Source organism: Microtus ochrogaster, linkage group LG2, assembly GCF_000317375.1.
Source record: "Microtus ochrogaster isolate Prairie Vole_2 linkage group LG2, MicOch1.0, whole genome shotgun sequence".
NCBI lineage: Eukaryota > Metazoa > Chordata > Mammalia > Rodentia > Cricetidae > Microtus > Microtus ochrogaster.
The window spans coordinates 41,297,507-41,324,940 of record NC_022028.1 but is presented as its reverse complement, the minus strand read 5'-3'; the positions used below and the strand labels follow the sequence as shown (position 1 = coordinate 41,324,940).

Genomic DNA, 27,434 nt, shown 5'->3' with positions numbered 1-27,434 from the left:
AAGGTGGAATCTGAGGACTTGCGAGAGGCAGAAAGAAGCAAGATGAAGGTGTCATGTTGAAAGAAGGTACTTCCACGTGGCAGAGGGTAGATAAGAAATATGGGCTAATTAAAATATAGGAATTAGCAAGTAACAAGCCTGGGCTATTGGCTGAGCATTTACAATTAATAATAAGTCTCTGAGAGATAAATTGGAAGTGGCTGTCGGGATACAGAGAAACTCCGCTTACAGCCTACAACCAATGCAAGACCAGTGTCTCAGCACACCAAGACAACTGTCATATACGAAAAAGTGGAAAAGTTACATTAGTGACATAATTTTATAGTTTGGATCCTAAATGTCATAAAGGCCATGTATTTGAAGATGTTGGTGTTACTGGCACATTGGGACTAATGGAGGGAAATTAGGCCACCTTGGGTATGTCCTTAGAGGCTGTATTGGGACACCAGACTCCTCCTTTCTCTCTTTGCTTCCCGGTGGCCATGGTAATCACTCTCTGCCATAATGTCCAATCTCACTACAGACTCAACATGATGAAGTCCAGTGATCATGGATTGGCATCTGCGCAACCGCCAGGCAAAGAAAGACTTCCCTTCTATTAAGTCTCTTGCCTCAGGTATTTCGCCATAGCGATGGAAAGATAACTAACTAACATACTTTGTGAAAGTCCAGCTCTCCTGTTCCTACCCTTCAGCGTCCAGGCAGTTTCATGTGTGTGGTTCCATGTCAATAGTCAATGGGGCATAAATATTGTTTTTCTTTTTCATGTGCTTCTATAAGTGGCAAGGAAGCGAGTATTTTTAGAGCGTGAAACCCTGGTCTACTACTATTGTTTGAAGAGCCCACGGCATGGGACCCCCCTGAAGGCTCTATCCAACGTATCACTCAGAAGCAGTCGTGTGCAATCAAAATGCGAGAAGACGTCAGAGCCCCTCTGTCTCCTCCAGCCCTGCAGTGCGGGCCCACAGCTTACCACAGTGAGTTCATTGGGGGAGGCATTGTTCTGAAGCAAGACGTTGATGATATGCGTGTGGCCCTGCTGAGCTGCCTGGTGCAAGGGTGTGTATCCATTCTGCAGAAGGAAGAACGGAGAAATGACTCGCGCTTGCTCCCTTGAACACAAAGCCAAGGATTTAGCTGGAAGGGAAGGGGGAGGCGCCCACCTTTGTTTTGGCATTAACTTTTGCGGAATGCTGCAGCAGAAAATTGACTATTTTGATGTTTCCATAGTGACAGCCCACATGGAGTGGCGTGTAGCCCATCTGTAATTACATTGTATAAAAAAAGAAACATTGTAAGTGCACTTTTAGTAACAAGTAATCCTAAACGGAAGTAAAAGTATTATTCAAAGTTCCTTTTGAGTTGGAAAATACTTTTTTTTTTTAGATTTTTCCCCCCATAACAAAAATTGCCCTTTTCAGAGTTAGTCTTAATATATCTGATTGAACATAAAAATAGGCATTTAACTTTCCCTTACGTCAGCTCTTTACTCTCTAGATACTGTTCAGGACAGGAAGGAAAGATGAACCAATCAGCCCCCTAGACAGGTGTACTCTAACTGGTTGATGTCACCAGAGAGTATTGTATGGACAAACTAGGTTAGGGTTGATTAAGCGCTCTGTCCTCTAACAAAATGGAGAAGTGACAAGCTTGGGGGACCAGGACAGGGGTGGTGGAGAGGCACATTTCTTTAATCCCAGGACTTCAGAGACAGCAGTGGGCAAATCTCTGTGAGTGCCAGGACAGCCAGGTTTGCATAGTGAGAATTTGCAAGGAATAAGTAAGCAAGTAACTTGCAAAGGAGTAAAAAGCAAAAGGTCCACTGTGGGCAGGCAGGGGCGTGGAAAAAGTTAAGATGTGAGCTCTTGTTGCCTAAGTATGAACTTGATGTTGGTAGAGTTGCTCTTAGTTCTCAACCTGTGGGTCATGACCCCTTTGTGGGTGGTGGTGAGGTGGTGGTGTCAAACTATCCCTTTACAGGGGCCGCCTAAGACCATCAGAAAGCATAGCTATTTACAATACCATTCTTAACAGTAGCAAAATTGCAGTGATGAAGTAGCAATAAAAATAATGTTATGGTTGGGGGTCACCACAACCCGAGGGACTGTATTAGAGGGTCTCAGCATTAAGAAAGTCAAGGACCACTGTGTTGGTTAAAGAGAGCCTACCCAGGTCTTCCCTGAAGCCCCACAGTTTGAAAACCAATGACGACACAAAACAACCAATCCTTCCTTAGCTTGACACCCAGTGACTCTCAGGGGCCGTCCACTCTTTCTCATTTTGTTTTGTTTTGTTTCTCCCCCGACTATTCTTCTCTTTGAAAATATATATGCATACCTAAAATTTAAATTATTATTTGAAAAGTAATGGCACCATGGAGATGGGAGATGCCTCCGTCAATAAGATGGGTACATTGCAAACAGGAGAACCTGTTTAATACCAGAATACATATCAAACATACATACAAACAGGGTGGTGATGGCACAAGTCTTTAATCTCTGAGTTCAAGGCCAGCCTGGTCTACAGGGCAAGTTCCAGCCAGGGCTACACAGAGATACCATGTCTTGAAAAGCCAAAACCAACCCACCAAACCAACCTCCCATAAAACACACACACACACACACACACACACACACACACACACACACACACACACATTTACAAATACAAGTTCACCTGAACACACACAAATATGTAACATACACACAGAATACTGTATACGGCACCATGTAAAGACATGCCTAGAGACACACAACTTGAGAAATTCTCTCTAGCGAGCGGTAAGGAATTTTGGAACGTGCTTGGTGCATAGCGTTCACTGTTATCATCTCCCGCACCTCACAGGTGCTCAGTAAATAGTCTAAATCTTTGCCAAATAAGGGATTGAAGAAGGAAAACAGGAGAAACTAGAGGGAGCTGACTGTCATACTTGCTAAACTGGACAGATGTTTTTGTGTAAGAAGAAGTGATGGAAGCCAGGCATGGCCACCTGGGCTTGCCATCCCAGTGTTGGGGGCAGGGAAAGGTGGATCCTGCGAGTTTGCTGGCCAGTCAGCCTAGCGGAACCAGCAAGCTTCAGGTTTAGGGAGAGACCCTGTCTCAAAAATAAGATAAGGCGGAGGCAAATAGAGATCCTGACATTCTCCTCTGGCCTCGGGTACACAAATCAGGCACTCCTACACGTGGGCACACACCACATGTGAACATATACACAGAAGGAGGTGGCACGGAAAGAGGTGACAGGCTCAGGTGATCTGGCTGGCATTCTGTGGTACTTCATGATTTTACTTAATATCACATGGGCCGTCTCTCACGGGCATATCAGCATGACCCTCACTTTCTCTTCTACATTAAGGTCAGTGACTCTCCGGGTGTCAGGCCTGGGCTTTCTTTGCACCAAGCATAGTCTTCTTTGGGGACACCTCCACCGACAGCTGCAGCCTGTCCTGCCCCATTCAAGGACTAAAGATTGCTGGTAAAGACTGTTTGCTAATTTGCTGGGTGTTGAGTTGTCTTTTGACATTGTCACTGCTAGCTACTTGACAATATTACTACTCAAGGGGCTAGTTCTGTGGTAGTGTGCTTGCCTATCACATTCAAGGCACTGGGTTTAGAGTGTGTGTGTGTGTGCGTGTGTGTATTTGCCAACCCTGTGTATAGGTCAGGGAACCATTCTTGCCTCAGATCTCCCCCCTGATCCTATTCAGAACTAATCCATGTATGTACAGGAATATTTATAAAGGCAACATGGCAATCACGGGCACTCATATCTTTGAAAACTCAGCATGGAACTCAATACAGAGCGCAGGCTGCCTCAATTTTCCAAGTGCTGAGATTACAGGAATGAGCCACCATGCCCAGCTCAGCATTCTTTCCCTGTAATAAACTGACACATGCTTGGGGAGAATGGTAGCAGGGCACACCTTTAATCCCAGCATTTGGGAAGGAGAGGCAGGTGGATCTCTGTGAGTCTGAGGCCAGCCTGGTCTGCACAGTGAGTTTTTAGGCATCCAGAGCTACACAGAGAGACCCTGTCTCAAATGTTCTGTGAAAAAGAGACATGCATAAAATCGTATCTTTTGTAGTCGAACACCCATTCTCTTATCTGTGCGTGAATGGGAGCATTGTACGACATTAGCCAGCATTTCATCTCTTTTCAAAAGCAGTATTTTACCAAAGCAAAAGGGAGTAAAATAAAAGAGGAAAATAAAAATAAGGGAAATCACAGGTCAATTGCATAAATAGTAAGCAATACATGAAGAGAACAATCGAATATTCTTTCATTGTTCTTTCATTAATCACACAGAATAAAAAAACTTTGGTTGTCATCAAGGTCTTTCTTTCTTTCTTTTTCTCTTTCTTTCTTTCTTTCTTTCTTTCTTTCTTTCTTTCTTTCTCCTTCTCTCTCTCTTCCTTCCTTCCTTTCTTTTTTTTAAAGTTACTTATAAAACCTACAACATTTGCGCACTACCCCAGAAGCAGATCTGTGACAGGATTCCTGGTAATAATACAGAATATTATTATATATTATACCATGCAGCTGAAGAAGAACTTGGGCCAGTAAAGATGGGAGTGTCTGAAATGTCATGGCCAGAGCCCGGCCCTTGAATGGAAGTGCTGTCTATGGCTGGCAAGACCAGGGCAGTTTTCTGTCTCTGCCATGGCTGCAGCTTTCCCACTGAGGTCGATCACTCCAGGGTCACCTGGTAGGGCTCCTTCCTTGCTGAGTGGGAAAGGAGATGTACCTTGGTCTGTGCATCCACGTGGGCCCCTTGGTTGACGAGGACTTCAGCCACATTCACTCTGTCTTCTTGAGCAGCCAGATGGAGCGGGGTGAGGCCACTCTGCAAGAGATTCCAGGGATGTCAGTCACGGTGAGTGCATACATGTGGGTAAGTTTGAGATTTGGCATGTGAATTCTAATAGTCTTGACCCTTAAAAAGAAAAATCTACAGAGTAAGGACATGGACCACTCTGTATGAACACTATGTCAGCAGTGCTGACCAGAGGCTCCATAAAAAATTCCAGGGTACCCCAGGGTGACAGGGGAGGCTCATTGCAAACTTGATATTGTTCAGGACTGTGACTTTTGATGCATCTTGGCCCCCTCCCTTCTCATTCACTTCTTTGTAGGGATATTTCTAAAGCAAAGATAAGTGAGCATATTGCCTTCCCTTAACATATGTGGGTAACCCCAACTAAACATCAAAGACTCTAACAACAAAACCACACTGGAGTTTTAATACATGATCAATGTGGTTAATGTCAGCAAAAAGTCAAGGATAATTATTATACGGTGTACAGCATTACATGGTAATGTTCTTGCTCTATTAATGAACTTGTGTGAGTCAGTTCTCCCCTCCACCGTGTGGGTTCTGGGATCAAACTCAGGTCATCAAGCTTGTCAACAAATACCTTTGCCTGCTGAGCCATCTTGTCAACCTTGCCTATTCTACTTGACCCCCAAATTTCAATCAACGTTTAGACTTTTCTGAGGCTTTAATTTCTATTGGATTGTAGGCTTTGCAGAAGAACAAGAAGGAAGTTACCTTATTGCTCAGGTTCACATTCGCATTTCTACTGAGGAGCAGCGATACCATGTCCACATGCCCTTCCTGAGCTGCGAGATGGACGGAAGCAATCCCTTGCCGGGTAACAGCATTTGCATCAGCACCATACTCCAGCAGAGAAGTCGCTATGTCCATCTGGTTCTTCTTGGCCGCAATGTGCAGTGGTGTATAACCATTCTGTCAAAAACCAATCAATCATGTCTAGTACTGAGAAAAAAATGTATACGGTATATTTTCAAAGAGTATGCTTCCTTTTTTAGTGAATAGCTCTAGCTGGATGAAAAACTATGACAAAGTAAGAAATGGTGCTAAACCGAATCGTATCATGAGTGCAGTTCCGAGTAGGAAGAACTGTAATCTAAAATCACAGAGCTGGCGCACTATTGGTTTTTGAAGAGGAAATCTATGATAGTAGATGCTCAATAAATACTACTGTATTTTTTCGACTGGGGTTAGAAGAGCAAGCCATACGCTCTGCTGGGGGGCATGCTCAGAGCCGTACAAATTCCAATCTTCAAATCAGCTTAGTGTCTATCTGTTATGGTTTGAAAGGCGTCCCTTGTCTTCCTGTGCTGGCAACTCTGGACCCCGTGCAATGGTGCTGGGAGGTGGAACCTGGAAGAGGTGGTGAGGATGCAAGGGGACCTGCCCTTCAAGGATGCTCTTGAAGCTGAGATAGAGAGAGGGGCTGTGGAGAGGGTGGGCTGTGGAGAGGGTGGGTCAAGGGGTAGGCTAAGGAGGGGGTGGTTTGCAAGGCTATAGAGAATAAGCTTCTGAGAAGACGAGTTTAGCTCCCTGCTACTCTCTCTCTTTGCCCTTCTGCTTTCAGTTATGGGCAACAAGCCCCTTGCTGAATGTGAACTCCTCAGTCTTGACCTTCCCAGCTCTGGAACAGCGAGAAATCCTCTGCTCCTTATCAATGTGTTGCCAGAGCAGCCCCCAAAGAACAAAGACACCTTGTACTGCCCGCAAGTCACAATTTATAATCTTCATGGGAGTTGCTTTCTTCTCATTGGTTCCTGGTGGTCTGTCTGTCTGTACTTGATACCCAGGGCCATCAGCCGCCTTGCAGGTGTCCAGAGAGGTCATCATTTCAGGTTTCCCTGGCTTGCTTTACTCTACCAAAAATCCTTTCCCACAGCCTGTCTATGAAGATGGCGTATAGCATTGAATAATCAACCCAGGGGCTACACCCTTAGTGAAGCTGGCTGCCTCTTTTCATGGATCAATTTCTAACACCCAGAAACCACTGTGTCTTTAGCCTCAGTACTGGATCACTTAGTGGCACGCTCTTATTTGCACATTTATTACTTCTTACTGTAGTCTGAAGCTACCGAGGCACAGGCTGTGGTGTCCTCACGGCACGTGTTTCAAAGTAATAGGCACATGCAGATTACATGAAGAAAGGAGCCTCCACAGTCAGAACCTGTGCCATTTTCTCCTCAGCTGGCCCCTAATGCTCAGCTATAGATAAAGTTTCGTGTTGATGAGCTGGGCCTCAGGAGTGTCTGACCTGAGAAAGTGCCCTCCATAACAAATACAAGACTGCACTACGATACAGACATGAACTTGACCATAGCAAGCGGAAGTGCAGCGTGGAGATGTCCTCCAGAGTCCTCGCCTGGCTGAGCCAGGGCAGGAGGAGGTTTTAGATTCCTATTTTTAGTCTTGACCTATGCCATGTGGAAACACTAGCTACCCTGAGAAGCATTTGGCCCTCTGACCAAATACTCAGACACACCCTTCAGAGACCCGTGTCTCCGCGGGCCAGCAGAGCACTGGACTGTGTCCAAGGCTACAGTATAAGACACGGGGGCAGGAGACAGCTAGCTACCTTCTACCCCTCCACTATAGAGAAACTTTACAAGGCAACACTAACAGAAGAAGCAGGACTAGCCAACATGCCTAACACTAACAATGCGGGTGGTAAAGGCGTCGCTAGGTCCTTATCAGTCATCACCTGTGGTTTTACTTTTACAAGGGACAGAACATTTAACCTAGCTGGGTGTGGTAGTGCATGCCTACAATTCCAGCTTTTGGGAAGCTGAAGCCTGCCTGGGCTATGCATGGAGACACTGTTTCAAAAACAAACAAGCAAACAACATCGATAAAAGAAGAAAGAGAAGATCATGAGTTAGTCAGCTTTCAGTCCCAACCAGCGCAGGACAATTTGCTCTCCTTTCAGACGTAACAATCTTGCTATCTTTCTAACACAACCCACAAATTCTAGGTCCTATGAAACAATTATCTAAAGAGTTCAAACAATTTTGTAATATGTGCCAGGTCTAGATAAAATACATGTTTGCTTGTTTCTGTTTGTTTTTTGAGATGGAATTTCTCTATGCAGCCCTTGATTGTCCTGGAACTCACTGTAGACCAGGCTGACCTCGAACACACAAAAATACGTCTGCCTCTATCCTTTTAGTGCTGGAATTAAACGTGTGAGCCACCACTGCCTGGCTGATACATATTATTCTTTATGGTTCTCAACCTTTTTAATGCTGCAACCTTTTAATACAGCCCTTCATGTTGTGGTGATTCACCCAACTGTACAATTATTTTCGTTGCTACTTCATAACTGCAATTTTGTTACTGTTATGAATGGTAATGTAAATATCTGTGTTTTCAGATATTCTTAGATGACCCCTAAGTAAGGGTCGTTCAACACCACCCCCCAAAGGGGTCAAAACCTACAAATTGAGAACCACTGCTTTAGAGACTTATCCTGGCTACTTCTGAGGTATAAAATGACATGTAAGGTAAGAAAACCAAGATCTCAGAAACTCTTAGGAAACACTTTGAATAAGAGGCAAGGAATTTATCCAGAGACCCACAATATAATTATGAGTTTCTTAAGCTCTGTTTTCAGAAAAGCAAAATGATACTTGACTCCTACACTCAAGGAAGATGTATTAATTTGATAGACTAACCAGGGAGAGTCAGTTATAGAATAATCTTTTCAAAGATCTTGTGTTTTCAAAAAAAGATTTCCATTATACATATGTGTGAGTGAAGGTGCCCACAAAGGCCAGAGGCTATCCTGAGACCTTCTGGAGCTAGAGTTCCAAATGGTTCTGTTCTTCCTGGTGTGGTTCTGGGACCCAAACTCTGGCCTCTGCAAGAACAGCTTTTGAACCTCCGCGGCATCTCTCTAGCCCAATCAGGAGAATCTTACATCTTCCCTTTCTTATACTTGATTTTGATTTTATTTCTCCCAATTTTTCAATTTTGTATGTATCAGTGTTTCCTTGCATGTATGTATGTGTATCAAGTACATGACCAGAAGAAGGCATCGATCCCTGAAACCAGTTACAGATGGTTGTTAGCTGCTGCCATGTGGGTGCTGGGAATTGAGCTCAGGTCCTCTTGCAAGAGAAAAAAGTGACCCTGACTGCTAAGCCATGTCTAGCATTACTTCCCCATATTCTTGTTGAAGACAAAATATCCATCATGTGAACCTGTGCTTAGCCTCCCAAGTCTGCATGCGTGTGCGCGCACACACGGACACGGACACGGACACACACACACACACACACACACACACAGACACACTAAGGAGGACGCTGCACACTTTATAGCAGCATGACCATTTAGTCCAGGCTCGCTGTTGCTTTTTAATTAGTCTCTCAGTTTTGCCAGCAACCAAGCCAAGCTCCTTTCCAGCATAGCACCCTGTCTCCGGGAAGAAATCTGATAAAAATGGGTCTTAGTATTCCACGATCCCTTAGCAAATGTACTTTTTAGCAACTCAGTCACGTAAAGTCAAACATCACTATTACAGTACGTGTATAAAGTGCTGGAAACGGGGCACAGAAGAAGGGCGTGCATCGAGGTTAGTGCAGCTGTGGCACTAATTGGCATCCTCTGGCACTCTGTCTACTGGGATTTAGGATCTGAACTTCCAGGAGTAAAATCAGTAGCAGCTGTATGCATTCTTTTTATTGAAAGAAAACTGTGTCCAGTTGAAAACTACATTTCCCGGCATCTCTTGCACTTAAAAGTGGCCCATGAGGTGTCAAGAACAGAGGTTGTGGAGCTTCTGGGTAAGTTCTGCAGGTCTGTGGCCTTGCTACTTTGAAGAGGCACAACCAAGCTCTGTGTTGCTGCCTGGGGTTGGAGAAAGAAGCTCAGGTCTTCAAACAGTGGTTTGAAGAGGATTGTAGGGAGGATTGTTACCATAGCAGATAAAGTCAGTCTGTAACTAAGATAACTGATTTGCTCAGGATCAAAGCATACAGAGTCCCTGGCTTAGCACCACGGCCCTGAAGATGGTATTATGGGGATGTCAAGACACAGCAGTGGCCTAGGCAATGTGCCATGATACGGAGGAACAACATCCCATTAGAAAAGTTGGTGCTGGATTGACCTTGGCTTCAGGCTAATGGGACACAACCCAGTTATTACATATGGGGCCTGCTCTTTAACTTCTGCCTAATGATACTTTGTAAACTTGGAAACACTCATCCCAAATTTTGTTTGATAGATGCAAGGCTGGCTACTGACTGCTTGTTTGTTTGCCTGTTTGTTTGTCTATTGAAATAGAATCTCAGGTATTTCAGGCTTACCTTCTACTCCACTATGTACCCAAGAGAGGGAAGTTTTGAACTCATCCGCCCGCCTCCATCTCCAGAGTGATGGGATTGCAGGTGTACACCACTACACTTGGTTTATGTGGTGCTTGACACTGAACCCAGGGCGGTGTGCATGCTAGGCAAGAACTCTACCACTGAGTCACACCCCAAGACTCTGACCTGTTTATTTATGAACATAAAAATGGACCAGATCTATTTTTTCACATATATCATTCCATAACTACTGCTACTTCTAGCCTGATTGGCCCTAGTGTGCCAGCATTCTTACTCCCGTGAGGGAGCAGCTACCTTACCAATCCTCTGTGTATTCACTGGGGCTCCTTAGAAACACAGGCCTACAAGCACAAGGACAGTGTCTTGGTTACTTTTCCATTGCTCTGAAGAGACACCATGGCCAAGGCAACTTATAAAAGAAAGCATTTAATTGGGACTTTGCTTACAGCTTCAGAGGGTTAGAGACCATGGTAATCATGGGTAGGGGAATGGCATCAGGAAACAGGTGGTCTTGGCACTGGAGCAGTAGCTAAGAGCTTCCATCCGTTAGCGGCAAGTTGAAGGCAGAGAGAGAGAAGAAAGAGACGGGTCCTACATGGGATTTTGAAACCTCTAAGCCCTATCTCCAGCGACATAGCTCCTCCAACAAGGCCACACCTCCTAATCCTTCCCAAACAGTTCCACTGGTCAGGAACCATGCATGCAAATATATGAGCTTATGAAGCCATTATTGTTCAGGCTACTGCAGATATTAACATACAACAAAAATGAAAATGGATGGACATTAAATTCCACTACCTCTGTGGAACTTTGAAAATAATGGCTCCAAAAGGGAGTGGCACTGTGAGGAGGTGTGGCCTTGTTGGAGTAGGCGTGGTCTTGATGAAGGAAGTGTGTCACTGTGGGGGTGGGCTTTGAGGTCTCTCACGTTCAAGTTATACCCAGTAACACAGTTCACTTTCTGTTGCCTCCAGATCAAGACATAGAACTATCAGCTCCTTCTCCAGCACCGTGTCTGCCTGCATGCTGCCATGCTTTTCGCCATGACGATAATGGACTAAACCTCTGAAACTGTAAGCCGCTCAAATGAAATGTTTCCCTTTATAAAAGTTGCTGTGGACATGGTTTCTCTTCACAGCAATAGACACTAAGACAAATACTTAGTAAAAATATACAGCAAACTTTCCCATTTAAAGTGTATTTTAGGGGTGATGGTCAGCAGCATGGTGTGAGTCACAAGCTGCCCAACTGTCACCATCTCTGCTAACTCCTCATCTTCCTTAGCTGGACTCTGTGCCCTTCAACCCAGCTCTCTACTCTCTCCACCACTAACCACTTTCCTACCACCTCTGGAGACTATAATGTGGTTCTGAGTGGGGAGTGCACGCTCGTTTGTGATTGGCTGATCACAGTCAGCAGACAGCCTTAAGCTGCTTCCATGTAGGTGTGCACCAGAGTCTCTCTTCTTACAGTGCAATGGGATGGACTCAGGTATCACACATTCTCTCTCACACACTCAATCTACTGGGGGAGAAGATGGGAAGAGAAAAGTGATCAATACGAAAGGGACAGAGGACAGAAAGGAGTCATGGGCAAGTGACTATGGCCGAAGTTCTCACATACATACAGCCTACGTTTGCTTTAATCATGACTACGCTGATAGAGACTAGACTGCTTCACTCTTTGGGTTGTCCTGACTCATGATTCCTTCTATTCCTTAATTTTTTTTCCCTTCTAAACTCTTGTCTTTTCTTCTCAAGGTTTTGTTTATTGTTTTTTTTTTCCATTTTTTTTGTTTGTTTTGGTCAGAACACAGGTTCAAGAAAGAAGTCGTGCAAGGGGAATTCTGAGAGCTTCTGAGAAAATGCCAAGAAAACAAGAGTCTTGTGACCAGTTTCTCCAAAAAGACGCAATTGTTCTTGGAAAGTGCTTCCATGCCCTTCCCAGGTGCAGCAAACAGGAGCAAGTTTGCTTTAGATTATTCGTTACAGCTGGCTGCTGTTACTTCTTTATGTACCTCCATGGAAAAACGAGGTTTTTGCGATATCAGGCTTGTCCACCACGCGAGGCTTACCCTTGTGGCTGGACACTGTTCATGTGACTCTCAACCCTCAAGTTTAACTTGTCTGACACTCTGCACAGCGTTGGCTCTTGCATGCAAGTTTCGTCTGCCTCACTTTTAGGTGCCACTCTCCCAGGTTCACATGCTGACTAAAGCGGTAAACAGGATTGTTGTTGTTGTTGTTGCTGTTTGTTTGTTTTTCAAAGGCATAGGTGAGAAAGCTTTCTTCAGGACAGGGCCAAGGCCAAGGTTGACACTCTGGGCTAAAGTACTCAGAATTTGATTTTTGAGCATATTTCATTGAGTAGAACAAATGACCGAAGAATACAGAAAGGAAATTTAAATTCTGAGGACAAACCTGCACCCCGGGTTTGAGCAGGTCAGGTAGAGGCAGTGGGTGCCAAACCTATGATTCTGGAACCTTCATGGTAGGAAGAGAGAACCAACTCCTGAAAGTCTTCCTCTGACCCCCACATGTATACATACACAGACACACACACACAGACACACACACACACACACAAACTGACAACAATCACAAAGCACACCACCACAACAGCAACATCCTCTCTCATGGAGGAAGTGTCCAGAACATTTTCCCACAGTACTGCTACCTAGAACAGGCCAGGCTCGTTGGTCTGTGATGTGACCAACATGACCCAACAATGAAGAACTCTCAAGGCATGGCTCAAGAATATTACGGATGCCAAACGGTCCTTTGAACAATAAACACAATAAAAGAATTTAAAAAAAATCTAAGAATCAGGTTTGTACTGGTTCAGTGTTGTGTCACAGCCACCCAGTCAGCAACCAAACAAGTGCTCGGCCTCAAGCTCGTCAGGTCAGAATACCAGGACAACACAAGAGCTGGTACACTACGCTTGGTGTTTCCTTCTCAGAAATCTAAGATGTCTACTGGCCCAAAATTCCCTAACAAGACGACTAATGGTCCCCTCAGCAGTAACAACCACCCCCTACCCCTCCACAGGAAACCCTTTAGGCTCTTCTGTGAGGCACAAAGCACATGCAGGCAGTATTTTTCTGGCCAAGAAAATGCGATGTGCATTTTTATAAATTTTGATAAATCAGGACTTTTGTGTGCCTGCGTGTGTGAGTGTATGTGTGTGCATACATGCGTGCGCGTGTGTGAATATTTAGGCCAGAGTCTGAAGTTGAATAACTTCCTCAGTTGCTTTTCCACCTTATCCTTTTGAGACGGGGTCTCTCACTGACTCTGCAGCTTGGCCATTAGACTAGATACGTTGCCAGCAATCCCCACCGATCCTTCTGTCTGTCTCCATAGCTCTGGGACTGCGGGTGCGTGCCTCCACGCCTGGCTCTTTACACGGGTGCCGGGATCTGCACTCAGGGACCTAAGCTCATGTAGCAAGCACTTTACCAAGCTGGGACACATCTCCTCGTTCTCACAAGTCAGAGTTTCCGATTAGACTCTGCTTATGTTTTTACACTGGCCGAGGAGGATTCCAGCTCCCTTCCCTCCCCATGGTCCAGGAATTGACTGACAAGCATGTATTTATTGAGCATCTACCCCATGAGGTGACTACGTAGCACAAGGCATACGTCTTCCTGGCAATTCTGTCTGCAGTTTTTATGAGGCGGGTCTGAACAATGAGGACATTACAGAGTTAGCAAGAGGGGATGCTTGTATAGGGAAAGACAGATGATGCACACTCGGTTCTAAGGCTGTGAGTTACAAGTACCTTTGCGGCTGCGTGAGGTGAGGCTCCCTGGTCCAAAAGCAGAAGGGCCACTTTCTGGTTATCGTAATGCGCTGCTACGTGCAGTGGAGTTAGCCCGCTCTGAAAACACGTGCAGAGACAACAACCAGGGTCAACGGTGTCTTAGTAGGAGACTGATAGATTCATGAAATGGGGTTAGACCGCATACAACAGACAACGGGCATTCCCGTTCAGGTTCCAGTGTATGTGGACCCGGCACCGTTCACGGGGTCCCAAGTATTCTTCCACCTAGTGAGACTTCACTAGGCTTAGTGACCATCAAAGTGGCTGGGAGGTGGGTGGGGTTATGATATTAGCAAGTGCTGGTCTGTTATTGTGGAGGTGGCCTGCCACAGGGTGGCTGATGACGTCATACCTTCCCAGCAGCATCCGGAGAGGCGCTCTTCTGCAGCAGGAGATTCGCTACTTCAAGCTTTCCGTATTTGGCAGCCACGTGGAGAGGAGTGAATCCCTTCTGAGGAAGGAAGCGGGAGAGCATTACGAATGGAGGTGACACAGGGCGGGGCTTCTTGGGGCTGGTGGCTTATTCCAGCGACAAAGATGGGTTACACGAATGTGTAAAGAGCGGAGTAGCAAGCAACAATCGAAGACTTCTCAATCTATAGTGACAAACAGACTAAGCCTAACAGGTGTGTCTAACCTGCAGCCTGTGGGGTTAGAGGTGTCTCAAGATAGCTGGGATTGTAGCCTAACACAGTGGTAGACCCACGGGGTTGTGTGACGGCATCAGAAGGTTGGACACCTCGGAAAACAAGGAAAATATTTTCCCCTCTGCTGACTGAACCACACTGTTCACTTATTTAGGAATTAGTCAGATGTATCTGATAAGCCGGATCTGGTAATTATTCCAGGGCAATTTGGGGGTATCATGCTGTGGGAAGAAAGGCCTGCACAGGCCCCACTTTAGGCCCATGTTGGTGTGCTTGGGTGTTGTGGAATAATCTTTTTGCATGTTGTGCGGATGTGTCTTTGTCAAGGTGCCTTCTGATTGGTTTAGTTAAGAGCTGAATGGCTGGTAGCTTGGCAGGAAGAGGTTAGGCGGGACTTCCAGACAAAGTGAGAAGAGATGAATCCAGGAGCAAGAGAGAGGCCAGAGGACAGAGAGAGGAAGCAGGAGGTGCAAGGCGGAAGAGAAGTAAAAAGCCATGAGGCAAAACATAAATTAATATAAATGGGTTACTTTAAGTTATAAGAGCCAGTGAGACAAACCTAAGCTATAGGCTGAGCTTTCATAATTAATAATAAGTCTCTATCATTTTTTTGTGGGCTGGTGGCCAAAAGGAAAATCTGCCTACACTTGGGAAACCCCATATTAAGTCTGGACGCTCTGTGGGCTTGCATCAGCAGAGAGCATGTCCCTTCCCCCACTCCCTGCTTCCCCACAAAACATACAATTTCTTTGTGCACTGTCTTGATACACACGATTTCATCGCGTGTGCTCCTGCCTCCAGGAGCAGTTCAAAGTGCTTTAGTCTTTGTTCCCCGAGGTGAACTGTGTAATGACTCCAACAAAAGTTGGATGCTTACAGTCCCTGACTTTTCTCCCATGAGTCCAGACCCTGCAAGGATCTAGACATCAACTAGTCAGTCAACACCCAACATTAGAGAGGATTTAATCAGAAACTGGAACGTGACCAACATATACTATCCCACAAGACTATTGCTAACTACATCCAGGGGGCAGCTGGGATGGAGGATGGCCAGGGTGCCCTGTGACCCCCAACACCCATTATTCTGTTTCCCATTCTAAATGACATCCAGGATCTTGTGATGTGTGACTTGATCCTCCTCAAGAGCCCAAGAAATCACGGGAGATGAAGTTTGGGACCATCACTATTTATTCAGGTGCTTTTCTTCTATAAGTATTTATAATCATTGTTGTATTAATTATACACTAGTCCTTCTTATCCACAGACAGCAAAGAGATTTCAGCACCTGTCACTCTTCTCAGGACATGTCATAGGCCAGTTTGTCTAGCTGTGACACTTTGTTATGTCCACGCAGTTCTCATAAAAATCAAATATAGAAACAAGCAAACCACTTTGCATTCTCTGTGCAGCTATAGCCATGGGAGAATATTACCTGAAGACACCAAGATGTCAAACCATAAATCAAACAGCTATAACAAAAGGAGAGGCAACAACAAACAAGAACAAGAGAAACCTCTCCCTATTTGAAGGTTGTATAGAAGCCTGGCAGTGGTGACACACACCTTTAATCCCAGCATTTGGGAGGCAGAGGCAGGTGGATCTCTGAGTTTAAGGTCAACCTGGTCTATAGACCGAGTTCCAGGACAGCCAGGGCTACACAGAGAAATCCTGTCTTAAAAACAAAACAAAACAAACAAACAAACAAACAAAAAATCCAACAAACAAAAACCAAAACAAAACAAAATGAAAGAAAAGATATCTGTATAAAAGTACCAATAGACTAAGTGTGTAGTGTTTTTGATCTCAGCAAAGGAAATCAGCAGGTGCGTTCCAAATTGCCATTGAAATTTCAGAGGTGCTGAAATCTCTTTGCTGTCTGTGGATAAGAAGGACTAGTATATAATTAATACAACAATGATTATAAAGTAATTTGCAAAACAAAACAAAAATATCCCTTCTGATCCTAGATGTCATTAAGGTATCCTTAGAAGATAATATACCGAGAAACAACAAAGAAGCAAAGAACAAAACAAAATTCCTCAAACCTGAAAAACTACTTCCTGCTGAGCAAGGCTTCCCTGGCCACATCCACGACTAGCCTAGGGGTCCCACTGTAGACCCAGAACCACAGCTTCTTAACCCATCACTGGGCGGGAGACTCCAAAGAAGGGTGTGCTTTGGGAGCCAGGCCTCCATACCTTTGTTGTGATGGATAAGGATGCTCCGTGGTCCAGAAGGAACGCAGCGACGTCCTCATGCCCCTCTCGGGCAGAAAGGTGAAGCGGGGTGTACCCAGAGGTGGTTGCAGCATTGGGCGACGCTCCTTGCTGCAACAGTTGCTGCACTATATCCGCCTTCCCCAGCCGGGCTGAGATGTGGAGCGGGGTCTGGTCATCCTAAATGCCAGGTGGAAACACAAGGTCAGGGAGCCTGCGAGGCAATGGCGCCATATGACAAATGCAGGGGATGTTAGCTGCCCTGTCCGAGGGACACACAACTCTAATTCAGTGCTAAAGGGAACCTTGTTTCTCTTTTTCTATGAGGTTTGGAAAAGTTCTACCTGGGTATCACTTCTTTACCCTGCCATGGAGCATAGGTTTCAATCTACAATGACTCTTTTTTTTGGGGGGGGAGGGGTAAAGAAGGGATGAGAACAAATCTGAATAAAACTCACACGCCTGTGAGTTATAGTTACTTGTGCAAACCACATATTTTAGTGCTCTATTACCTTATTGCTGCCACCATTTCCCCACAGTCAAAAGCTAAGAAAGGCAAAATAGGGTCATGCGGGGGTGGTTCTTTGGGGGTTTATCAAAACGGGCATTCTAGCAGCAAGGGCGGTATCCGCCTATAACAAAGGGTTAACTTTTTGTAGTTCATCCAAAGGCACAAAGCCTGCATGGACTGAGTCCTGCACCCAAGGGGCTTGAGACAAGTGGGAGAGCCACCTAGTCCTAACCTGTCCAGATAGGTACCCCCAAATGGCCCATGTCATTTCCCCGAGTGAAATGCCCACTGAAACGTAGTGTTTCTCCAGGCCCCTCTGGCAGGAGAGGCAGAGGAAAGGGTAGAACCAAATATGGGTCCTTCTTTGTGTGGAGAGCAATGGCAGAGAGGCTACACAGCCAGTAGGATGCATAGGGATCGCTGTGGATTGGCCGTGAAGTGTCCTCTCCAGGCTCATGGGTTTGAGCACTTGCTCCTTGACTGGTGCCACTGTCTGGGAAGCCTGTGGGACCTTCAGGAGTTAGAACCTCATTGGGGGGAAGTGCGTTTCTGAGTTTGGGCCCTGAGGTTTGATAGCCCAGCCCTATCTCCTCTTCCTTGACTGCAGATGCTTGACCAGCTGGCCTCTAGCTGCGACACTGTGTCTTTCCCATCAATGAGAAACACCCTCCTTGAACCATAAGTCACAATAAACTACTGCTCCCTTCAAGTGCTTCTTTTCAAATATTTAAATACAGCAATGAGAAAAGTAACTCACACAAGCAACAAGAGGGGGCACCAGGATGCCACGGCAAGCAGGAGAAATCCCGAGAACAGAAAAACCAAAGGAAAAGTTCACACCCCTCGGCCACGGCTACCTCAACCCCAGAACCTGGCTGTCATCCATCTCTTGGGCTCTGTTTGGAGCATCCCACCTGTATGATCTTAGACGCCTTTACAGAAGTAGCTATCCTATGGTTTGTGTGAGAACTCTTGACTGTGAGTCACATCCCCATTTGGCATTATTGACTCAACCAGGGGCCACGGACCCTTGGTAACCAAAAATTAGTTCAAGAACCACACACACATATATGAGGAGTTTCTGTCAGCACTCGCCCAGGTCCCTTATAGAGCTTCATTGCATCGTTGATTCTGAAGATGAAACACGAGCCCTTGGCACTGCACACGTGGCCCCGCCATGTAATACCAGCAAACCCTGCTTAAATACCCTGGCTCAGTTTCCATGCTATTGCGCAATATGAACTGCCATGGTTTTTTTTTTGTTTGTTTGTTTTTGTTTTTTCGAGACAGGGTTTCTCTGTGGCTTTGGAGCCTGTCCTGGAACTAGCTCTGTAGACCAGGCTGGTCTCGAACTCACAGAGATCCGCCTGCCTCTGCCTCCCGAGTGCTGGGATTAAAGGCGTGCGCCACCACCGCCTGGCTGAACCCCCATGTTTTAAACTACACGTGCTCTAACAGAAACGACATGGTTCAATCACTGAATGCAAAGACGTTTACCATTTTCCCACTGACATTCCCAAGCATGTACGAATCATATGAACATGTCTACAGATTGGAATGGGATGCCATGCTGATTTTAAAATTACTGTTTCAGCTGCTGACTTGAGCTTCACAGACAATCATTCAATGAATTTTTGGCTCAACTGGGACAGGATTTCTAACAATTTCTGAACTGGTCCTCAACATTTTATACCATGTTTTTATGCAAGGCAGTGGTCTCAAGCATTGACAGTTATGAAATCAAAGCCTGGATGAGCTCTGAAAAACTTTGAAGATGTGCTGCATCCTGAAGTTCCAATGATCCAGCCAAGATTTAATTCTTTACGAAAAAATAAACTAGCACATCCATTGTTAAGCATGCAGAATCGCTGTCAACTTTAATAAATGCGGAGGCTCGGTGGGTGTCACAGAGTCGATATAAAGTACGTTTATGGTCTATCGCTAATAAAGACTGGATTTGTGTTGTGTCCTGATTTATATACCTATATGTCTGGGATGACAAGAGGCAACATTTAAAAAGTTCTATTCTAGATAAGGAGATGGCAGCACAGAGACATCAATTAATTTGCCCAGTGGAACTCAGCGGCTCAATGGTGGAACAAGATTTAACTTCAGGCAGTCAACTGAGGTCAGTCTTAGCCATCCTACCCCCTTCATGAAATTCAAAGTATAAATGTCATCTGCAATAACAACTAGATGTGCTGTTTCTAACCAACATGCACGAAGATGAGGGCTCTTACTATCAGTGATAAGATACTGCCTCTCTGGTCATTTCATTTTACTAAGTTGGAAGCATCTTCTAGACCAGAAGCACCTTCTGTAAGCTAAACTTCAGCTGCCACTGATGGAAAATCAAAAAGTTAAAGAGATTATTCATCCGGGGGTGGTAGTTCAGCCTCCCAAATGTTTGGACTTCCGGTGTGAGCCAGGCTTTCAGAGCCCTCATCTACATCTGGGGCATGATGCTCTTATATTTTATAGAAGGGAAGGAAAACCACATCCTTTTTCCTCTTGAGGCTGTGCCAGCCAACACAGAAGTCAACCCGAAAGGTGAGTTTGTGTTTACAAGCTGTGATTGTTCTAGAAACTTCCTCCCTGAGGTCATCTCAGCGTGAAGAGCTCTGGACCTGCCTAGATCTGGTTCCTAACCTGTTAGGGGCTTGTGATGCACCCAGGGCAGTTCCTTATTTTACATAGCTGTGCTACACAGGTGACTGGCCATGACGGTAGATTATTTTTATATGATTATTGGGTGGAGCCCTTCCTCACTGGAAGTTCGTATTATTAAGACCTGTTTCGGAGAGACAGTAAACATTCAGCTAAAAAGGTTTGCTGAGCCCTAGGCTTCCGCCTCGGTTTCAGTTTTAAAGTCCCCCGTCTTTGCCCTTACCTTAGCTTTTGCTTCTACCTGAGCGCCATCTTGGACCAGATACCGCACCACTTCCGCTTGGCCTGACCGAGCTGCCATATGCAACGCTGTTTCTCCTCTCTGGGGAACACAAGCCAAAGTCAATTAATGGCGACTCTCAAAATCAATGCTTTGTTGGCATGAAGTTATAGTGACTTTGTTTATTACACAAAGAATTGCCCGGAGCACTTCCTTGCTGGAAATATAGGGAAACAAACACGTAAATACTTTCCCAGGAAGCTGTGCCGGGGTGTCGAGGATATGGATGCAACCTCGACGGGACCGGCTGCTGATGCTCTCAGAAGCACAGCTCAGAGGTCTACAGCAAGGCATCCTCAGGGTTGACAAGATGCCGATGCTCGCAGGGTGGAGAGGAGGCACAGATGATGAAACAGGGCAGGTGAGCAAGTTGAAGGGGAGAGATGCCTACCTACCTAACCTGCCCTCACGGTCAAATTGGGCTGGATGCCAGTCTTACCATGGCACACCTATTTTCAAAGAACTGACAGTCTGGATATCGGTTTCAATTTATCAGTTCTTAAATACTGTCTCTCAGGATTAAACATAAACACTACACAGGGGCACCAAAACCACACTGAGGGTCAGATGTGGCCTGCCCCCAGTGACCTAAATACATAGAAATCACATTTATCGGTTCCATCATGAGGGGCATTGTCCCATCCCTATCCTACCCTCTTGGTTCAATAATCTCTGACACCGATTTTTCATTCAACAAAAATGACAACCTGACAGAGAGCATACCCTGGCATAGAAATAATAATAAAAACCAACTACAAGTGGCTTGCACAAGCAAAACCCACACGGAAGTGACTTGGATAAAATAAGCTTTTCCCCACAGGCCATTGACCTGCATGGACAGACAGGAAGGTGGCCTTGCAGGAGACAAGACATGGGCTTACTGGAAAGGAGCGGAGGATGTTGATTGCTTTGTTACATGTTGTTCTTTACAGAGGACAATAACATCTGGATTAAACCTATACAGGCATGTGTGTAAAGCTTCGGGGCGGTCTTATGCTTGTGGTCCATTGTGCTAAGAGGATGATGTTATACTTGAGAGTCTGTAAAACAATGTCGGAGGATACAGCATGCTTGGGATGAGCAGTTGCTGCTCAGGGAAGTACTCTGAATCATCTCATGGGTTTAATGGTGATGGTTAGTGTGGGGAAACATTGCCTGGTACTTGGTTAAGGCAGACTTCCACAGGCTTGCTACGACATGGTAGAACCCCTCTTAAAGCAGATGACCTTGAAGTTGTGTGAAATTACTTCTTCACATGTATGACGGCACTGTGTGAACACACACCCTCACCGTGCAGTACTTTGATGGATTCTCTCAGAGAATCCGACAGCACTGTTTCTACTCTAGTGTCCGGCAGTAAAGTCCTTGCAATGTCAATGAACACACTTCTTAAGTCTTAACAGTTTTTAGCCAAATGGATACCGACAGGATCTTGCCTTCAAAGCAAAGAAAACCAAAGATGTTCTCAAACTCTGTATCCGAAGTAGTAAAATTAAATGATAATGAACTTACTTATAGTGACTATGTAAGGCCACCAAAGGCACTCTTTTCAGTGTCTTAAAAACTCAACTGAACTTCTTTGTTAAGGGTACTTACCACATTGGTGGTGTTTGGGGAGGCTCCATGATGCATTAGCTGTGACACGATATTCACATGTCCCATGAAGGCAGCAACATGGATTGGGGTAAGGCCCGACTAAAGGGGAAGGAAGACAATGTTGATGGTTGGCTTATCATGCAAGGGGCTTCATTATGCGCTTGCCTGCCTGCCTGCTTCCCTCCCTCTACCCATCCGTCCATCCATCTGTCCATCCGTCCATCCATCCGTCCGTCCATCCGTCCATCCATCTGTCCATCCATCCGTCCGTCCATCCGTCCATCCATCTGTCCATCCATCCGTCCGTCCGTCCGTCCATCCATCCGTCCATCCGTCCGTCTGTCCATCCGTCCATTCATTTATTCATCCTCTCACCCATAATCCACACTTCCATCTCAATCAGCTCAGGGGTCAAATGAGAAGACATCAAGATTATTCACCATTGCGTCACAGATTTTTATGAGGTAAATATAACCTCAGCATAACCGTCCCTAAAGTAAAATCTGCGATTATGAAAGACTTACCATCATATCTATTAAAGAAAGAAACATTTATTTTATCCTTTGATAGAAATTTAAGGAAAAAGTTGAGAGAAAGATAAAGTTTATTTTTTCCTTACTATGGAAACTTTCTTGCCCATATGTGTGTTTGCATGTGGGGCATGGCAATAACATACATATCAGTAAAACGTTGGCTACTAATTCAAATAGTATTCTGGACTTGGAGTTCCCATGAACTCTGAATAAATGAAACCTATGATGCAAACCATCCCTCTAACAAAGAGAAAAATCAACATTAGGTGTGCCAGCCATTTAACAAATAAGCATTGTAAATGAATAAAATGTTTTAAGGCACATCGAGAATAATAGTATGTTTGCTTCAAAGCCTATGTACATATACATACCTTCTACCCTGACACTATGTCAGTGTAAAGCAGAACTGATCGATTCTAGGGTGTTTTATTTTGACTATATCCATGGATGAGAGGTATAAATAGAGTAGTCAAAAAAGAGAATTAACGTCTCAAGATAAGAATCTTGTGAAAGAGTTCAATTTCTGTGTGCTACTCATATAACTTTGCTCCATTTTTAATTTTCAGAATTTAATTAGCTTAGAACATGAACCTGATAAGTATAAATATGAATAGAAGACTTGGCTTTTATTTTTAAAGAGAGAGAAAGTATCATTAATCTCTATAGATATCTGAGATATGTCAAAAAATATATGACAGGACTGGTTCTAAAGCTCAGTGGTAGAGTATTGCCTAGCATGGATAAGGCTGTGGGGTCAACGCTTCCCCCCCCCCACTATACATACAACAGTACACTAATATATGCATACAATATATATATGTATACATACATGTACATACAAAAGTACATGATGAAAGAAGATAAAAGTCTATCTGCTCAGCCTCCAATAGTGAAGACTGAAGAAGAGCAGAACAGGAGAGTTTTTGTTATAGTTTGGCGCCCTTTTCCAGGAACACAGGAGTTAGGTGTCAGGGAACTACCCTCTCAAGTTCTCAGGGAGCTGGAGTCCGGTAGGGGCTTCTCATCACAGGCCCAGCATCTCCAGACACTAACACGGCTTCAATCTAACATTTGTCTCAGGGTCAATCCTGGCCTCTAAAGGGCTTCCCTGCACTAGATGCACTGTTCTATACAAAAATACACCAGGGTACCTAACAGGCAGACACAAGTCTCATAAAAGGGCAGATTTGTACGATTTTTCTTAACCATTGTGTGTTGAGAATTTAAAAGTGTTTCGAGGCAAGGCAAAAATGCCACATACAAGCAGCAGTTATAGGAGGTTTGTGTCCAGATCAAGCATGCAACAAGACTTTCTGAACTGTGGGCTTGTGCCCACAGAAGGTTTGGGCTGAAGGCTCTGGAGCCATGGGAGCCACGGGGTCATAAATATGACAACTGGATAAGAGCATTGACAGAAACATGTATGTAACCTTCCCACGAAGACACCCAGGACTTGGTTGGCAGCAAGGGCAGATTTCTGGGGGAAGGTGACCCAGATATTCAGGGTCAGCCTTACAGATCACACGCCTGCTCTAGGAGAAGAGCCAAGGCTAGGATTTGCAGAGCCCCCTCGAGTTGGGAAGACAGAGGTGGAATGGGGTGAAGCAGGTCTGGAGAGGGGAACACAGGCCTGTTTGCCATGTGGAGAGCCAGGGCCGACTCTCAAGGATGGAATCTTGGTGGATTCGGAGGACAGACACAGGGCTTCTCTGCCCCTAACTACAGCACCCCCACACTTCATGCACTGTAAAACCTCCACACACCACGGTCCTTCTTACTCTCTCAGAGCACGGGAACAGGTTCCGCAGCCTAGGCACAATGACGTTTTCAGCCAGAAAGCTTCAGCCAAGGGTGAATCATTGGTGGCTCAGCCAACCTCTCCCCAAGAGATGACAATGAAATGCCCCTTGCGAGACAAACTGGCCTCCACGAGAGAAATAGTGCATGCAAGATTTATACCAGGTCACCTTTGCACAGTGGAGCCTGCACTTTGATGGTGTGTTCTGAACTATATTTCTGTCCTGGGGTACACATGTCAACTAACTCACGCCCTCACACCCATGTCTGTTCCCTCCTAAATCTTGAGAACCCCTAGAGAAGGGTGAAGATTGTTGCTTGTGATGATGACAAGCAAAACTAGCTGCTTCCCCGGGGGGGGGAACCCCCAGTGTTGAGGCTATACTCTCTTCTTCCCTGGACCCTGAAAGCACCCTCCTCTCACCTCGGTTACGGCTTGTATGGATGCACCGTGCTTCAAAAGGAGTTCCATTACTCGGATGCGGTTCTTTTTGCAGGCGATATGGAGAGGGGTGAAGCCGTTCTGTAAAGGGACAAACACATACATCTGCTTAACCTCGTTCCATGGCAGTCAGTTCCGCTGTGGGCAACAAAAGGTATCTAGGAGAACGAGATGCCCTGCAGACTTCTAAACCACAAGAGGTTAGACACATGGTGGCTCTTCTTTCCTGGAAGGAACAAGAGCCTGAACTGGTTCCTTGTAAGGTTCCCAGGTGGTCATAAGCAGGATGTATAAGTTGGCTGTAAGTTCCTGATAAGGAAAGGCAAAATGTTCACACACATCCTTATTTCGGAGTTCACTGTTTCAAATAATTTTTTTTAAAAATCTAATTTTGATTTTTGACTCCCAGTCTCATGATGTAGCCCAGGTTGGACTCAGACATGCGTCTTCCGATTGTTTCCTTTTTTTAGTTATTATTTTATATGTATGGTGCTACATGTAAATCTGTGCATCAGGTGCATGCAATGCCCTGGAGGTCAGATTCCCCTAGAACTGGAGCTACTAACAATTCTAAGCTGCCATGTGGGTGCTAGGAATCCAACCTGAGTCCTCTGGAAGAGCAGCTGAAGTTCTTAACCACCGAACCATCTCTCCATCCCTCTTACTTTCCCCTTCAAATTGTTGGGACTATAGCCACATGCCATCACATTAGCTAATGTACTTTTCCTTTTTCCTTACTATTTTTTTTTTGGTGGTAGTGGGGGGTCTTTAAATGCTTGTGCCAGCACTGACTTGCCTGATGTCACTCTAGCCAGTGATTTCTTCATATTAAACTTGCCTGTCTCAAGTGCCCACCCTCTTCCTGCCTCTGGGCAACTCTGTACAGGATCACAAGCCTTACAAAACCACTGCTGTCCAGATCTGTAAACTTAGACCATCAAAATCACATATGCCGGTGGGATGGATCTGTCTTCTAGGGAGACATTAGTGTCCTGCCTCTTACTTGGATCCCCAAACATCACATCTCGAGTTGAGCCTCCTGAGACTCGGTAGCTAGGGACCAGAGTAGTTCACTGAGCACTTCTCATTCTTCTATGCATGGAGCTATGGAGCTAATGTTCCCTTTTGCCTCACTATAAACATAAAAGCAGCTGGGAAAAACACGGGCACAAAGATCACAAAAGGTGGTTTGCAAAGCCAACCTTTTGTTTGCACAGCCAACCTTCGCCAGTGCCTGTTCTGACTTGTCCCTGACTTGTGTGGCAGGACATTGTTTTTTTTCGAGCGCTAGAGAGTTTCATTTCTTTCATAGTTTTAAGGCAGTTTTAATACTCAAGCGCACAAGGCTGGTCTGTGGTGGGGCATGCCTTTAATCCCAGCACTCAGGAGTCTGAGGTAGGGGAAAACTCTTGAGTTTGAAACCAGCCTGGTCTACAGAGTAAGCTACAGGACATGCAGGACAGGCAGGGCTACAAAGAGAGACCCTGTCTTGAAAAACCAAAACCCAAACCAAACCAAAAACAAAAACAAAAACTTGAGCACAAGCTTACTCTAAAGACACTAGATAACTCATTTGCTTGAATGTTTAAACTTATAAAAGAATTGGCTTTTAAACAAATTACCCACCAGACTGTTTTGCCCAAAAGCTGAGACTGGGCAGTCCACTTCAGCTGTTAGTAGGGAAGTGTATGACGGTACTAAGGTCTCCGGGCAAAGTCAAAGAGCTGAGGGCAAAGTCACAGCGGGTGTGACAAAGGAGGCTGCTGGGACCATTACTTTGGCCATAGTTCATTCCAGGGTAAGTATCTACAATGCCCCTCTCCTGGGAAAACTTTAGTCATAGGAAAAAGAGAGTTAAGCACACGCCCTGCTTTAAGGTCTCTTTTTTTTTTTCTCATATGGAAAAATGAATGAGTCACGGTCACTCACCGCTCCCCTCCCTTCTCAGAATGCAGAGGCTTTTGACACACTGGGCAGGTCAAACAGGGCCTGAAACACTTTTCGGTGGGAGCTGTTGAGATTGCAATGACAAAGGAGCGGCCTGCCACTGTGGGCAGAATTCCAATCCCCTCCCCCAACCCTGAGTTTCAGGCACCTGGACTTGGAGGCCAGAGTCTAGATAGCTCTGAAGGACAGTGCAGCAATGGAGGAGGGAAGCAGATACCTACCTGGAAGAGTTGGTTGGATGCAGCCTATACCGCAAGATCCCTAGTAAATGAATGGTTTCTCTAAAGCTGGGCATTTTCATCCTTTCCCTGAGCCAAGTGTTTATTCTGAATGAAATATAAACACCTTACTAAGGATTATTTATTTTAACCCTAACAAACCTCGTCTTATCGAGAAAAACCGAAGGCTAACATCATTTCAGCTCACAAATTCTTCGACAAATATTATTATTGTTTTTGAGACAGGCTTTTACTGTGTAGCTCTGGGTGGCCTGGAACTTGTTTTATAGACCTAGCTGGCCTCGAACTCAGATCTCTCCTGCTATTATGCTCAACTGCGTTTTAAAAATTATATATACATATATGTATATACATATACATACTTGTATAAACATCCTCACATATGTGTGTATATATACATATATAATTTTTTTTCTGAAACAAAGACTCACTTTTTAAATTAGGCTGGTTTTGAACTCATGGTAATCCTCCTGCCTCCACTTTACAAGTGCTGGGATAAGATGGGATAAGAGGTTCAAGTTGCCAAGCCTGGTTGGCTTCACAAGTAAACGTGCCAGAAAACCAAACAACAAAACCAC

General features: G+C 45.1%; 1 protein-coding gene across 1 annotated transcript in view; it reads right to left on the bottom strand.

Annotated features, from left to right (window-relative positions):
• The window catches only part of Ank3 (ankyrin 3), a 299,577-nt gene that overhangs the window by 119,201 nt on the left and 152,942 nt on the right, over positions 1-27,434 (bottom strand). The window contains exons 10-19 of the mRNA XM_026785393.1: positions 24,653-24,798; positions 21,899-21,997; positions 20,246-20,344; positions 16,827-17,024; positions 14,334-14,432; positions 13,940-14,038; positions 5,550-5,747; positions 4,746-4,844; positions 1,164-1,262; positions 974-1,072 (exon numbers count right to left, since the gene is read on the bottom strand). Of these exons, the coding sequence (XP_026641194.1) occupies positions 974-1,072; positions 1,164-1,262; positions 4,746-4,844; positions 5,550-5,747; positions 13,940-14,038; positions 14,334-14,432; positions 16,827-17,024; positions 20,246-20,344; positions 21,899-21,997; positions 24,653-24,798 (1,235 nt within the window). The remainder of the gene's footprint in view (positions 1-973; positions 1,073-1,163; positions 1,263-4,745; positions 4,845-5,549; positions 5,748-13,939; positions 14,039-14,333; positions 14,433-16,826; positions 17,025-20,245; positions 20,345-21,898; positions 21,998-24,652; positions 24,799-27,434) is intronic.